The sequence below is a fragment of the Balaenoptera borealis genome (genome assembly GCF_965194805.1).
Source record: "Balaenoptera borealis genome assembly, chromosome: 4".
NCBI lineage: Eukaryota > Metazoa > Chordata > Mammalia > Artiodactyla > Balaenopteridae > Balaenoptera > Balaenoptera borealis.
This window is the reverse complement of record NC_138861.1, coordinates 45,632,195-45,649,033: the sequence shown is the minus strand read 5'-3', so window position 1 is coordinate 45,649,033 and position 16,839 is coordinate 45,632,195. Positions and strand designations below refer to the sequence as shown.

Below are 16,839 nucleotides of genomic sequence, written 5' to 3'. Positions count from 1 at the left end.
CCCACCCCTCTAGGTGGTCACAAAGCACCGAGCTGATCTCCCTGTGTTATGCAGCTGCTTCCCACTAGCTATCTATTTTACATTTGGTAGTGTATATATGTCCATGCCACTCTCTTACCCTGTCACATCTCACCCCACCCCCTCCCCATATCCTCAAGTCCATTCTCTAGTAGGTCTGTGTCTTTATTCCCGTCTTGCCACTAGGTTCTTCATGGCCTTTTTTTTTTCCCTTAGATTCCGTATATATGTGTTAGCATACTGTATTTGTTTTTCTCTTTCTGACTTACTTCACTCTGTATGACAGACTCTAACTCCATCCACCTCATTACAAATACCTCCATTTCATTTCTTTTTATGGCTGAGTAATATTCCATTGTATATATGTGCCACATCTTCTTTATCCATTCATCTGTCGATGGACATTTAGGTTGCTTCCATGTCCTGGCTATTGTAAATAGAGCTGCAATGAACATTTTGGTACATGACTCTTTTTGAAATATGGTTTTCTCAGGGTATATGCCCAGTAGTGGGATTGCTGGGTCGTATGGTAGTTCTATTTGTAGTTTTTTCAGGAACCTCCATACTGTTCTCCATAGTGGCTGTATCAATTTACATTCCCACCAACAGTGCAAGAGTGTTCCCTTTCCTCCACACCCTCTCCAGCATTTATTGTTTGTAGACTTTTTGATGATGGCCATTCTGATCGGTGTGAGATGATATCTCATTGTAGTTTTGATTTGCATTTCTCTAATGATTAATGATGTTGAGCATTCTTTCATGTGTCTGTTGGCAATCTGTATATCTTCTTTGGAGAAATGTCTATTTAGGTCTTCTGCCCATTTTTGGATTGGGTTGTTCGTTTTTTTGTTATTGAGCTGCATGAGCTGCTTGTAAATCTTGGAGATTAATCCTTTGTCAGTTGCTTCATTTGCAAATATTTTCTCCCATTCTGATGATTGTCTTTTGGTCTTCTTTATGGTTTCCTTTGCTGTGCAAAAGCTTTTAAGTTTCATTAGGTCCCATTTGTTTATTTGTGTTCTTATTTCCATTTCTCTAGGAGCTGGGTCAAAAAGAATCTTGCTGTGATGTATGTCATAGAGTGTTCTGCCTATGTTTTCCTCTAAGAGTTTGATAGTGTCTGGCCTTACACTTAGGTCTTTAATCCATTTTGAGTTTATTTTTGTGCATGGTGTCAGGGAGTGTTCTAATTTCATACTTTTACATGTACCTGTCCAATTTTCCCAGCACCACTTATTGAAGAGGCTGTCTTTTCTCCACTGTATATGCTTGCCTCCTTTATCAAAGATAAGGTGACCATATGTGTGTGGGTTTATCTCTGGGCTTTCTATCCTGTTCCATTGATCTATATTTCTGTTTTTGTGCCAGTACCAAACTATCTTGATTACTGTAGCTTTGTAATATAGTCTGAAGTCAGGGAGCCTGATTCCCCCAGCTCCATTTTTCGTTCTCAAGATTGCTTTGGCTATTCGGGGTCTTTTGTGTTTCCATACAAATTGTGAAATTTTTTGTTCTAGTTCTGTGAAAAATGCCAGTGGTAGTTTGATAGGGATTGCATTGAATCTGTAGATTGCTTTGGGTAGTAGAGTCATTTTCACAATGTTGATTCTTCCAATCCAGGAACATGGTATATCTCTCCATCTATTTGTATCATCTTTAATTTCTTTCATCAGTGTCTTATAATTTTCTGCATACAGGTCTTTTGTCTCCTTAGGTAGGTTTATTCCTAGATATTTTATTCTTTTTGTTGCAATGGTAAACGGGAGTGTTTTCTTAATTTCACTTTCAGATTTTTTGTCATTAGTGTAAAGAAATGCAAGAGATTTCTGTGCATTAATTTTGTATCCTGCTACTTTACCAAATTCATTAATTAGCTCTAGTAGTTTTCTGGTAGCATCTTTAGGGTTCTCTATGTATAGTATCATGTCATCTGCAAACAGTGACAGCTTTACTTCTTCTTTTCCAATTTGGATTCCTTTTATTTCTTTGTCTTCTCTGATTGCTGTGGCTAACACTTCCAAAACTATGTTGAATAATAGTGGTGAGAGTGGGCAACCTTGTCTTGTTCCTGATCTTAGTGGAAATAGTTTCAGTTTTTCACCATTGAGGACAATGTTGGCTGTGGGTTTGTCATATATGGCCTTTATTATGTTGAGGAAAGTTCCCTCTATGCCTACTTTCTGCAGGACTTTTATCATAAATGGGTGTTGAATTTTGTCGAAAGCTTTCTCTGCATCTATTGAGATGATCATATGGTTTTTCTCCTTCAATTTGTTAATATGGTGTATCACATTGATTGATTTGCGTATATTGAAGAATCCTTGCATTGCTGGGATAAACCCCACTTGATCATGGTGTATGATCCTTTTAATGTGCTGTTGGATTCTGTTTGCTAGTATTTTGTTGAGGATTTTTGCATCTATGTTCATCAGTGATATTGGCCTGTAGTTTTCTTTCTTTGTGACATCTTTGTCTGGTTTTGGTATCAGGGTGATGGTGGCCTCGTAGAATGAGTTTGGGAGTGTTCCTCCCTCTGCAATATTTTGGAAGAGTTTGAGAAGGATAGGTGTTAGCTCTTCTCTAAATGTTTGATAGAATTCACCTGTGAAGCCATCTGGTCCTGGGCTTTTGTTTGTTGGAAGGTTTTTAATCACAGTTTCAATTTCAGTGCTTGTGATTGGTCTGTTCATATTTTCTATTTCTTCCTGGTTCAGTCTCGGCAGTTTGTGCCTTTTTAAGAATCTGTCCATTTCTTCCAGGTTGTCCATTTTATTGGCGTAGAGTTGCTTGTAGTAATCTCTCATGATCTTTTGTATTTCTGCAGTGTCAGTGGTTACTTCTCCTTTTTCATTTCTAATTCTATTGATTTGAGTCTTCTCCCTTTTTCTCTTGATGAGTCTGGCTAATGGTTTATCAATTTTGTTTATCTTCTCACAGAACCAGCTTTTAGTTTCATTGATTTTTGCTATTGTTTCCTTCATTTCTTTTTCATTTGTTTCTGACCTGATCTTTATAATTTCTTTCTTTCTGCTGGTTGTGGGGTTTTTTTGCTCTTCTTTCTCTAATTGCTTTAGGTTCAACGTTAGGTTGTTTATTCGATATGTTTCCTGTTTCTTGATGTAGGCTTGTATTGCTATAAACTTCCCTCTTAGCACTGCTTTTGCTGCGTCCCATAGGTTTTGGGTCATCGTATCTCCATTGTCATTTGTTTCTAGGTATTTCTTGATTTCCCCTTTGATTTCTTCAGTGATCACTTCGTTATTAAGTAGTGTATTGTGTAGCCTCCATGTGTTTGTATTTTTTACAGATCTTTTCCTGTAATTGATATCTAGTCTCATAGCGTTGTGGTCGGAAAAGATACTTGATATGATTTCAATTTTCTTAAATTTACCAAGGCTTGATTTGTGACCCAAGATATGATCTATCCTGGAGAATGTTCCATGAGCACTTGAGAAAAATGTGTATTCTGTTGTTTTGGGGTGGAATGTCCTAGAAATATCAATTAAGTCCATCTTGTTTAATGTATCATTTAAAGCTTGTGTTTCCTTATTTATTTTCATTTTGGATGATCTATCCATTGGTGAAAGTGGGGTGTTAAAGTCCCCTACTATGATTGTGTTGCTGTCGATTTCCCCTTTTATGGCTGTTAGTATTTGCCTTATGTATTGAGGTGCTCCTATGTTGGGTGCATAAATATTTACAATTGTTATACCTTCCTCTTGGATCGATCCCTTGATCATTATATAGTGTCCTTCTTTGTCTCTTGTAATAGTCTTTATTTTAAAGTCTATTTTGTCTGATATGAGAATTGCTACTCCAGCTTTCTTTTGATTTCCATTTGCATAGAATATCTTTTTCCATCCCCTCACTTTCAGTCTGTATGTGTCTCTAGGTCTGAAGTGGGTCTCTTGTAGACAGCATATATATGGGTCTTGTTTTTGTATCCACTCGGCCAGCCTGTGTCTTTTGGTGGGAGCATTTAATCCATTTACATTCAAGGTAATTATCGATATGTATGTTCCTATTCCCATTTTCTTAAATGTTTTGGGTTTGTTATTGTAGGTGTTTTCCTTGTTTTGTGTTTCTTGCCTAGAGAAGTTCCTTTAGCATTTGTTGTAAAGCTGGTTTGGTGGTGCTGAACTCTCTCAGCTTTTGCTTGTCTGTAAAGGTTTTAATTTCTCCATCACATCTGAATGAGATCCTTGCTGGGTAGAGTAATCTTGGTTGTAGGTTTTTCTCCTTCATCACTTTAAGTATATCCTGCCACTCCCTTCTGGCTTGCAGAGTTTCTGCTGAAAGATCAGATGTTAACCTTATGGGGATTCCCTTGTGTGTTATTTTTTGTTTTTCCCTTGCTGCTTTTAATATGTTTTCCTTATATTTAATTTTTGACAGTTTGACTAATATGTGTCTTGGCGTGTTTCTCCTTGGGTTTATCCTGTACGGGACTCTCTGTGCTTCCAGGACTTGATTAACTATTTCCTTTCCCATATTAGGGAAGTTTTCAACTATAATCTGTTCAAATATTTTCTCAGTCCCTTTCTTTTTCTCTTCTTCTTTGGGACCCCTATAATTCGAATGTTGGTGCGTTTAATGTTGTCCCAGAGGTCTCTGAGACTGTCCTCAGTTCTTTTCATTCTTTTTTCTTTATCCTGCTCTGCAGCAGTTATTTCCACCATTTTATCTTCCAGGTCACTTATCCTTTCTTCTGCCTCAGTTATTCTGCTATTGATCCCATCTAGAGTATTTTAAATTTCATTTATTGTGTTTTTCATCATTGCTTGGTTCCCCTTTAGTTCTTCTACGTCCTTGTTAAATGTTTCTTGCATTTTGTCTATTCTATTTCCAAGATTTTGGATCATCCTTTCTATCATTATTCTGAATTCTTTTTCAGGTAGACTACCTATTTCCTCTTCATTTGTTAAGTCTGGTGTGTTTTGACCCTGCTCCTTCATCTGCTGTGTGTTTTTCTGTCGTCTCATTTTGCTTATCTTACTGTGTTTGGGGTCTCCTTTTCACAGGCTGCAGGTTCGTAGTTCCCGTTGTTTTTGGTATCTGTCCCCAGTGGCTAAGGTTGGTTCAGTGGGTTGTGTAGGCTTCCTGGTGGAGGGAACTAGTGCCTGAGTTCTGGTGGCTGAAGCTGGATCTTGTCTTTCTGGTGGGCACGTCCACGTCTGGTGGTGTATTTTGGGGTGTCTGTGGCCTTATTATGATTTTAGGCAGTGTCTCTGCTAATGGATGGGGCTGTGTTCCTGTCTTGCTAGTTGTTTGGCATAGGGTGTCCAGCACTGTAGCTTGCTGGTCGTTGAGTGAAGCTGGGTCTTGATGTTGAGATGGAGATCTCTGAGAGATTTTTGCCGTTTGGTATTACGTGAAGCTGGGAGGTCTCTTGTGGACCAGTGTCCTGAAGTTGGCTCTCCCACCTCAGAGGCACGGCCCTGATGCCTGGCTGGAGCACCAAGAGCCTTTCGTCCACATGGCTCAGAGTAAAAGGGAGAAAAAATAGAAAGAAAGAAAGAAAGAGGCTATAATATAGTGAAGTAAAATAAAGCTATTATAAAGCAAAGCTATACAGACAAACTCTCACCCAGAAGCATATACATATACACTCACAAAAATAGGAAAAGGGGAAAAATTAATATATCCTGCTCCCAAAGTCCACCTCCTGAATTTGGGATGATTCGTTGTCTATTCAGGTATTCAACAGATGCAGGCACATCAAGTTGTTTGTGTAGTTTTAATCCACTGCTTCTGAGGCTGCTGGGAGAGATTTCCCCTTCTCTTCTCTGTTCGCACAGCTCCTGGGGTTCAGCTTTGGATTTGGACCTGCCTCTGCGTGTAGGTCACCTGAGGGTGTCTATTCCCCACCCAGACAGAACGGGGTTAAAGGAGCAGCTGCTTCAGGGTCTCTGGCTCACCCAGGCCATGGGGAGGGAGGGGTACAGAGGAGGCAGGGCGAGCCTGCGGCGGCAGAGGCCAGCGTGACGTTGCACCAGCCTGAGGCACGCAGTGCGTTCTCCCGGGGAAGTTGTCCCCGGATCATGGGACCCTGGCAGTGGCGGGCTGCACAGGCTACCAGGAGGGGCGGTGTGGAGAGTGACCTGTGCTCGCACACAGGCTTTTTGGAGGTGGCAGCAGCAGCCCCAGCGTCTCATGCCCGTCTCTGGGGCCCGCGCTGATCGCCGCGGGTCACGCCCGTCTCTTGAGTTCGTTTAGGCGGTGCTCTGAATCCCCTCTCCTTGCACGCTGCAAAACAAAGAGGCAAGAAAAAGTCTCTTGCCTCTTCGGCAGCTGCAGACATTTTCCCGGTCTCCCTCCCAGCCAGCTGTGGTGCGCTAACCCCTTCAGGCTGTGTTCACGCCGCCAACCCCAGTCCTCTCCCTGCGATCCAACTGAAACTGAGCCTCAGCTCTCAGCCCCGCCTGCCCCGGCGGGTGAGCCAACAAGCCTCTCGGGCTGCTGAGTGCTGCTCGGCGCCGAGCCTCTGTGTGGGAATCTCTCCTCTTTTTCCTCTGCACCCCTGTTGCTGTGGGGTCCACGCTGATAGCCGCTGCTCACGCCCGTCTCTGGAGTTCGTTTAGGCGGCGCTCTGAATCCCCTCTCCTCGCGCACCAGGAAACAAAGAGGGAAGAAAAAGTCTCTTGCCTCTTCGGCAGCTGCAGACTTTTTCCCGGACTCCCTCCAGGCTAGCTGTGGTGCACTAACCCCTTCAGGCTGTGTTCACGCAGCCAACCCCAGTCCTCTCCCTGCGATCCGACCGAAGCCCGAGCCTCAGCTCCCAGCCCCGCCCACCCCCGCGGGTGAGCAGACAAGCCTCTCTTGGGCTGGTGAGTGCTGCTCGGCACCGATCCTCCGTGCGGGAGTGTCTCCGCTTTGCCCTCCGCACCCGTGTGGCTGCGCTCTCCTCCGTGGCTCCGAAGCTTCCCCCCTCTGTCACCCGCAGTCTCTGCCCATGAAGGGGCTCCTAGTGCGTGGAAATCTTTCCTCCTTCACGGCTCCCTCCCACTGGTGCAGGTCCCGTCCCTATTCTTTTGTCTCTGTTATTTCTTTTTTCTTTTGCCCTACCCAAGTACGGGGGGAGTTTCTTGCCTTTTTGGAGGTCTGACGTTTTCTGCCAGCGTTCAGTGGGTGTTCTGTAGGAGCAGTTCCACGTGTAGATGTATTTCTACTGTATCTGTGGGAAGGAAGGTGATCTCCGTGTCTTACTCTTCCGCCATCTTCTCTCCTCCCCTCAAGTGATTCTTATTCAATAGAATTTTTACTTCAGGGAAGGTTTGCAGTGAAAATAATAAAACCCAACATTTCATTAAAAGTTATCAGAAGTATATGATCATAATATATTTTTAAATGTTTCAGAAATACATACCCAGAAGTGGGTAGGTTTCTATAGGTCTTCATGTTATAAAAATGCAGCTGTCTGGAATAATTTCTAAGGTTTTGAGTTAGTGAAGGATATTCCTTTGGATATCATTTTAAAATATTTTATAAATTTTAATAAAAATCTTTAAGAAAAGTTTATCAACATCCATACCTATTTAAATGGATGGACAGGATCATTATCAGGAATATTATTATTATTACCTTGAGAACCAGATTTGTGATATGTAGGATTACTAGTCCCTACACTACATTGCACCAGAGTACTATACTGTTAAAATTTATGGGGAGCATTTTTAGTCTTTATTTCTCCTAAATTTTCTTTATGCAGTTTCTCCTGCAGTTAATTGGTGGCTATGTATACTTATTACTAGGGAAGATAACAGTTAGCTGAAAACTTGTGGTTGAATGGGACTTTTATAATACAGAGTATAAGTTTTTATTAAATTTTATGGAGAAGGTTCATTAAGCCACATTCCAGGTATATTGTCCTTAACCAGTTTCCTTAGGAAAAAGCGCTAATGCCAAGTTAGGGATGTGTTTACACCTGCTCTCACTTTAGTGTTAGCACCCATCTTTCTGTGTAAAGTAGAAGAGTTATTCCTTAACAGGAAGAAGGGTATTCTGGAATTTATAGACAGGTCTTAGAAATGTTTAACAGAGGTAATTCTAAATTAGAACAGGTGATTTATATATAACAAGTAAGATTATAACATATTTCTTTTGAATGAATCCTTGGCTTTATTCTTATCCTCTACTGAGTGATCTTAAGTCTGATTAATCATTCCCCTCTAAGGTCTCTTTGTTGGATTCTCCCCATGGAATAAAATGCAGACTCCTCACCACTGGAGATCTCATACGATTCTTCCCGGACCTTATACTCCTCAGCTCTCCCTGCCATTCACTGTGCCTCAGCATCATTCACCTTTTTTGGTTTCTCAAAATTATCAAGCTCTCCATAGAACGTCATGTGGCACTTTGTTATTCATCATTTGTCTGAGCTCTAATGTCGAGCCTTCAGGGAGGCCTTCCCTGATCACATTCATTATTGTGGTTCATCAACTCCACTCTGTCACTGTCACTGGACCCTAGTTTATCTCCTTCATGAGTGACATTAGTTTACGTGTTTATTGCCAGTCAACCTCCCTAAAATGTAATATCCTTATTTGTTCCTGGTGACATAGTAGATGCTTAAAAAACATCGATTTACTGGAAGATTGGCCTCTAAGTCTAACTGTGATAGATACAGTGGGTAAACCATCTTTGGCTTTTTCTATTTAATAGAAAATAATTGAAGATAGAAATATGAAGAATAAAAAGTCAACAAATAATAGAGCATCCAATGCATCTGGCAGGTAACAGAGTTATCATTTTCCCTCAGTTATGGGTTTACATTCCAAGAAAACTAGTTTTAGTTTAACTTCTGTACAGTAAATTTCATTTGGTGTTACTTAATTTTCTTCTTATGAGAAGAATGAAGTAGTTACTTCATGGTAAATCCCCCTAGTTGAATATATTCATTTATAAAAAGGAATTGATTAAGGATCCTCTATGTTCTACATTGCTCCCAGGATATAGTTTCTTTCTCCTATTTTTCCTGAGACAGTAGATATACAGTGGTAATAAAGCTGAAGTTCAGCATTCACTTTCTCTATTAAATGTCTTTGTCTAACACATGAAAAATTGTACTTTAAACTTAGAGTTTCTATGGACTAAGTTGGTTTATTAAAATGATAAGAACTCATAAATGCTATTCAAAACCTTCTGAATCTTTTAAATTATCATTAGTCAAATAGAACAGGGGTCAGCAAACGTTTTCTGTAAATTTACCAGTTAGTACATATGTCAGGTTTTGTAGGCCATATGGTCTCTGTTGTAACTACTGAGTTCTGCTGTTGTAGCAGGGAAGACACTGTTGGCATTGTGCAAATAAATGAAAAAGCCAGGGTGCAATAAACTTTATATACCAGAATAGATGGGGGGGGGGGTCAGATTTTCCCACCAACCCTGAAATAGAGGTTACTAGTCTAACTTTATATTTAAGATGGTTTATGTAGCAAAATGACATGAGAAACTATTAAAACTTACTTATTAATATCATCTTTTCCCATGTAACTTGAGTCCATGTTTGTTAAAAATGTTTTAATTACAAAACCTAAAAAGAAAAATTGCTTTGAAGCTATATAACTTAGAGTAATAAAATTTAAATTATGTTGAATAGGGGTCTTTGTATACTAAGAACACATCATTTTCAAAGTAATTATAATTTATTACATTATAATGTAGTTTTCAAATATAGTATTTGCAAAATCTAATGAATCTGTCTTCTATCAAGTGCAATTATAATAGTTTATCTTGATTCATTTGGATCTTTTCAGATTAGTGACCTCTGAGTTCTTAAAGAAACCTGGTTCTCTAAGGAGAACTCCGTTGACAGTTCCCACTTCTCACTATTTAGGAACTTTGAGAATCTTGGACCAAAAGCCCTCACAGAAACAGAACACAGAACCTGACAGAGCAGATAACATAAGGGCAGCTGTTTATCAGGTAAAAAGGAAAATATTGGTTTTAAAAATTAGAAGAATTAATCACTTACATAAGGTTTGTTTATCAGGAAATAAAATGACCCTGTCAGAGATGATGATTTAATGTTTAATTTATTTCCTTTATAATACCTGAGCAATCCAAAGCTTTTTTTTTTTTTATACTAAATTATCTCCTTCCAGGCTTTGTTTAACTGATCATAGTTGTTTTTAAAGAAAGAGAATGTGCTATGGCAATTGATAAAAATACAGCAAAAGCAAAATGTAGTTGAGGTACACCTATGTTCTATACTTTTTCTCCTTAAAGTTTATATAGTTCTGAACAAAAAGGGTTTTAATTTTTTTTTTCTTTCCTGAGACTTTCTGTATTTGAGTTAAACTTACATAGAAGAAAGCTGTCCTAATTTTTTTACAATTCCAAAAAAGAAGTCTTTTTTTTTTTTTTGTCTTATTTGTTGTACAGAATATAGTACACTTTGGAAAATTATCCATGTGAATTTCAGAGAAAAATGTTAATATATGTAGTTGTACAGAATATAGTACACTTTCGAAAATTGTTGTACAGAATATCGTACACTTTGGAAAATTGTCCATGTGAATTTCAGAGAAAAATGTTAATATATGTAGTCATTATATTACACATATATAAATCATATATACACATGATTTTCTTAATTCTTACTCATCTTTACATATTAGAATATTATCAGAAAAAGAATGATACTAATGCATATAAAATCTATAAGTTTTTATGTTTTGCTTTTTTAAAGTTTTAATCATATATTTCAGAAATAAATAAGAATTCTAATTCATTTGCAAAACTTTGAATATTATATAGCCTTTTTCTTGTTCCCACAGGAGTGGTTAGAAAAGAAAAATGTTTATTTACATGAAATGCACAGAATTAAAAGAATCAAAAGTGAAAACTTAAGGATTCAAAACAAACAGGTATTCTGAATATAGAAGTGAAAAATATTCTGGATTTTTAAGTCAGTAAAATAGTCTGAATGTTTAATATTTCTAAATCAACTGTTTTTTAAATGGTGAAATAAATTGTATATAAAAGAATTGATTTCTGATTTTATTTCTCTGGTACTTTATACATTTTTAGTTTGATATAAATATAACTGTTTTACATGAAAACATGGATGCAGAGAGATTTTTATTATTTATATGTGAGCAATAGCTTTTTTTTTTTTTAAACAGATTTATTGCATGGATTTGGTTTGTGCTATTTTTTTTTTTAATTATAATTATTTATTTATTTATTTTTGGCTGTGTTGGGTCTTTGTTTCTGTGCGAGGGCTTTCTCTAATTGCGGCAAGCGGGGGCCACTCTTCATCGCGGTGCGCGGGCCTCTCACTATTGCGGCCTCTCTTGTTGCGGAGCACAGGCTCCAGACGCGCAGGCTCAGTAGCCGTGGTTCACGGGCCCGGCTGCTCCGCGGCATGTGGGATCCTCCCAGACCAGGGCTCGAACCCGTGTGCCCTGCATTGGCAGGCAGATTCTCAACCACTGCACCACCAGGGAAGCCCTGAGCAATAGCTTTGGCACTTCTGATTATGAACTTATTTTTTCTTGTGACCATGTACCTAATTCATTCTTAAAAATTGACTTTGATATTACAACTTAGCCAGTAATATAAAGGGTCATCAGACATTAACCTTTAGTTTTCCCCTTTTCTATCTTGAGTTTTGTATGTATCTTCAAGACCAGCCTCTACCTGAGTGTTTGCCCCTATCCTTCCCACTGACTGGAGCTGGGCTCTCATTTCAGTCTCTCCTGTACTTCACCCTCTGCCTCTAACTCCTGCCTACAACATGCTCCAGTTCTTTCCCATCTTCTAAAGTAAAATCCCTGAAAAAAAACAAAAGAAAAAAAAACAACAACCCTTCATTGTGCTTTTAATACTACCATGAATAGAAACTTATTTCCCCAGCGCACAGCACTGTGTGGAGCAGCCCTGCAGGGGATGTGCCTGGACACTGGCACTGCCTTTGCAGTATTATCTGCCACGGTCAGTGCCAAATACCTCATTTGCTCTTCACAACTCAGTGAGGGAGTTCATACTTTTATTTCTAAATTATGTTATCTCTGTAATAAAACTTTATATCATTTAATGCCAAGCAATATTATAAGGCAAACATAGAATATTATGGGATTAGATTGAAGTAAGTAAAGTAATAACATACTTGCTATATGTTCACCTACATATTTTCTAATCTGGCACATGTTTTCAACACTTGGGATATGTTTATGCAGTAAGAATTTTATGCTTTGATGTCGGTCAAAACTCAGGGTTAAAGCACAGATCTGTAGTTTATTCTGTGTGACTCGGCCAATTTACCTTACTCTGACTATAACTTTACCTTTCTGGCCTGCAACTTTCCTGCTATTTTTCTTTTAGTGCAATATTGCATTATGAGCACTTTGCAGTACCAATTATCCTTTTACAGTTTATTTTCATAGCATTTGTTCAGTATACTTCCAAAAAAAATTCCTTCCTATGCATGGTAGTAGATCAATATCTGATAAATGCTTAAGAAAGATATTTTAAAATGCAGTGAATAATTCAAATAATATTCTTTATCAATTAACTTCTCTAAATCTATTTTAAATAGATTGCTTTGAAACCTAATTTGATGAATATGAAGGGAATTAAAAATAAATGAATGTGTGTATATCTATATCTATCTATATTTGTCTACTTATACATATACATATAACTGTCTATTATTTTTCCAAAATAGAAAAGAGCTGCTAAGAGAGAAGAAGCCTTAGCATCATTTGAGGCCTGGAAAGCCATGAAAGAAAAGGAAGCAAAGAAGGTGGCTGCAAAAAAAAGGCTTGAGGAAAAAAACCAGAAGAAAACTGAAGAAGAAAATGCTGTGAGAAAAAGAGAAGCACTGCAAGTATGCAATGGTTTTGAATATCTTAATTATTTTTAAAATATTTGAAAATTAATGATTAACTGTGTTTTTACTATTTTATTATATTCACATTAAATAAGAAAGTAACTCTGAACTTTTTCAGTCTTTTGAAAAATGGAAAGAGAAAAAGATGGAATATCTTAAAGAGAAAAGTAAAAAAGAGAAAGAATATGAAAGAGCAAAGAAACAGAAAGAGGAGGAAACTGTTGCTGAGAAAAGGAAAGATAACTTAACTGCTGTTGAAAACTGGTAATCCAAAATAATAAATGTTTTGATAGATCTTAAATTAGTAACACTTTAGGCTTTTCTAAAATTCATTTACTTGAATGTTACTAATGCACTCAGTCTCATTATTGCAAAGGCACATTAGGGAATCTTTATTATATATTCTCCTTTAACTTGCCAGTGTTTTGGCTATCCTACATAGGAATGAAAAAAAGGAAGCTCTTTTCAAGGAAAAGGAAAAAGAGAAAAGAAATGAGAAAAGAAAAGAAGAACTGAAAAGAGCTGAGAAAAAAGATAAAGATAAACAAGCTCTTGATGAATATGAAAAATGGCTGGTAGGTGTTATTTGTTAATTCATTGTGTCTTTTTTTTTAATTAATTAATTTATTTTTGGCTGTGTTGGGTCTTCGTTTCTGTGCAAGGGCTTTCTCTAGTTGTGGCAAGCGGGGGTCACTCTTCATCGCGGTGCGTAGGCCTCTCACTATCACAGCCTCTCTTGTTGCAGAGCACTGCCTCCAGATGAGCAGGCTCAGTAGTTGTGGCTCATGGGCCTAGTTGCTCCACGGCATGTGGGATCTTCCCAGACCAGGGCTCAAACCCATGTCCCCTGCATTGCCAGACAGATTCTCAACCACTGTGCCACCAGGGAAGCCCTGCACTGTGTCTTTTAAATGTACTTTTTTCTGACTTTTCTGTCCCTAATTCCAGTTCTATTTGTCCCATGCCTACTGACCATTTCTACCTGGAAGCTAATTGTTGAATTCATTCTCTCCTACATATATCATAATTTATTCGATCTATTTCTATTAATAGATCATTTCTATTAATAATTCTACTATTCCTTAAAACAGTCAGGCTTAAAACTAGTCATAATATTGTTCCTTACCTACATCCCCACATTTAGTCACTTACCAGTCATGCCTATTCGTCCTTCGTAATGATTCTCCTACCTAAAATTATAAAAAGCTGATAAGTGTATTACTGAAGGTATACCAGGTTAATTTAGGTGGAACTTGGTCCTGGCACACAGTAAAATTGTATTTAATGAGAAAATTATTCCATTTTTCATTTTCTTTTGATCTTTCTGATGACCTCAAGGAGAAGGTCTTATTTAAGTGATTTTTTAATGAAAGCAATCAAGTATGAACGTTGGGAGAAATGATATCTAGCAGGACTTTATATTCTTTGTTTCAATGTACTTATGTTTATAGTTACTTTTCAGTGATGGCAAGCAAAATACTGTTTTCTGTTTTAAAATATCAATATAAATATGTATTTTATTCATTTATTTTTGAATAAGTAAATAAGTAATACATTTCAGATGCATAAGTACTTTATGTGAATAGTTAACACATTCAGATGATTCAACAATCAAAAAGTGCAAAATTTCTCCACATGGCTTAGGGTCCAGTAGGGTTTCTTATCAAACTTTTTTTGATTTCATGTCTATCAGCAAGTTAAAAAAATGTCATCCAGAGTATTTTTTTATTTGCATTTCTCTGGTTAGGATTGAGCTTGAGTATCCTTTCATTTGTATGAGGATAATTTGTATTTTTTTTCCTGTAAAGTGTCAATTCATAAACTGAACATTTTTTCATTGGTCTTTTTCTTAGTGATTTCTAGAAGCTTTTTTATGTACTAGGGAAATTAGCCTATCATTTCTGATATGAGTTATAAATTTTTTCCCATTGTATTGTTGGTCTCTCAACTTTGCTTATATCATTATTTTAGTAAATCTATTTATTTATTATTTATTTTTGGCTGTATTGGGTCTTCGCCATGCACAGGCTTTCTCTAGTTGTGGCAAGCACGGGCTACTCTTCATTGTGATATGTGGGCTTCTTATAGCAGTGGCTTCTCTTGTTGTGGAGCATGGGCTCTAGGGTGCACGGGCTTCAGTAGTTGTGGCACGTGGTCTCAGTAGTTCTGGCTCATGGGTTCTAGAGAACAGGCTCAGTAGTTGTGGCACATGGGCTTAGTTGCTCTGCAGCATGTGGGATCTTCCTGGACCAGGGCTCAAACCCATGTCCTCTGCATTGGCAGGTGGTTTCTTAACCACTGTGCCACCAGGGAAGTCTTATATCATTTTATTCCATGAGAAAATTAATTTTATTTTCAGGTGTCAAATCTATCAGTCTTTTTTTATGGCTTCTGATTTTCAGGTGTAGTTGAAAGGACTTTCTCCAAAATCTAGGGTCAAAGCTCCCATTTTTCTTCTAATGACTTTATGATTTTAATATCTTAACATTTTAATATTTGCTCTACTTAGAATTTATCCTAGTGTATGATGGGAAATATGATTCCATCTTTATTTTTTCCAAATGCATCTTTCATAAAACAGCACATCTTTTACCCACTGATTTGAGGTACTGCCTTTATTATATGATACATTAGATCATTCCCATATTTTCAGGTCTGTTTGTTTCTTAACTTTCTGTTCCATTGGTCAATCTCACTGTACATATTCCAGTACGACACTGTTTCATCATCAGGACTTTATATATTTTCATATATGTTTGGGTTAATCTCCCTTCATAACTCTTCATTCAAAGTATTTCTGCATATTCTTCGGTTTTTTTTTTCCACATAAAATTTAGAATCAGTAGTAGCTAGAGACACACACAAGACCCAAAGCAGGCTATTTAAAGATAGGATAAAAAGATGTAACACTTAGGAATAAACTCAGGAAATGTGCAATACCAATATAAAGAAAACTTTAGAACACTCCTGAAGGACACAAATGAATACTGAGAAATTAGAACAAAACTGTTCTTGTATAGAAACAATCTTATAATGATGCTATAAAGATGTCAGTTTTCCCTGAAGTAATTTACAAATTTAATGCAATCCTAATAAAAATACCAACAGAATTTATTGTTGTTTATGTGTTGACTTTAGTACTGCTATAATGCTAAATCCATGCAGAGAAACAGTAATAAGGCGATCAAAATTGGTTCAGTTGTTTGAATGAGGATAGTAGTGTTCTATGATGATTTCCTTAAACACTTAAATAATGCTTTGTTCTAAGAAAAATTAAAAATCTTCTTATATTAAGGAGACGTATGCTAATTCTGCTAGTATCTTTTAGAGTAGTAACTGAATGTAAATGTTTCAGTTTTCAGTTTTATTTTCACATTGTCTTGAAAATGAGATAGAATTTCCTTAGTGACTAAGTCATAGTTAGGTACACAATGTTTTATTACAGTGGTTAGTCACTTTCTCATTCTAATCAATCCTCTGGAAAACAAAAACTAGTCAAAGACCTAAGACAAAATAACTTGTTTTGGTATATAATATATCCCTACAATACAGCGCTACCTAAAAAAAAATCCATGTACAACATGTTACAGCTCTATTCCCCATTTTACCAATTTCTTATTGAAATTTGTTTGCAGAGAGAATGGAAAAATACCCTTATACAGAAGAGCTAATTACTTCAATCTTCATGTAAAGTAACATCTCAAAATTTTGATGTACAACCTAGTTTGGGGAGTGAGCAATTGATGGGTCACTGTTTTAGGTGAAAATTGTAGCCAAAGATCAGGTAAGATGCTTCGTCAAGCTGGTTCCCAGATTAATTCATAGTTACCTTTAATAAGAAAATAAGCAAAAGATTCAGACTCCAACAAACAACAGACAGAAGGACTTTTTAAGAAACCTCTTTTAATTATTACTCAAGATAACATTGATTCATGTAAATTGATATTAAGGTTGATAATTAATTGCCTATTTCCTGCCCTGACTTT

General features: G+C 37.2%; 1 protein-coding gene across 1 annotated transcript in view; it reads left to right on the top strand.

The window, feature by feature from the left end:
* The window catches only part of MAP9 (microtubule associated protein 9), a 116,592-nt gene that overhangs the window by 31,238 nt on the left and 68,515 nt on the right, over window positions 1-16,839 (top strand). The window contains exons 9-14 of the mRNA XM_082391523.1: window positions 8,680-8,750; window positions 9,774-9,942; window positions 10,797-10,886; window positions 12,689-12,850; window positions 12,972-13,117; window positions 13,296-13,428. Of these exons, the coding sequence (XP_082247649.1) occupies window positions 8,680-8,750; window positions 9,774-9,942; window positions 10,797-10,886; window positions 12,689-12,850; window positions 12,972-13,117; window positions 13,296-13,428 (771 nt within the window). The remainder of the gene's footprint in view (window positions 1-8,679; window positions 8,751-9,773; window positions 9,943-10,796; window positions 10,887-12,688; window positions 12,851-12,971; window positions 13,118-13,295; window positions 13,429-16,839) is intronic.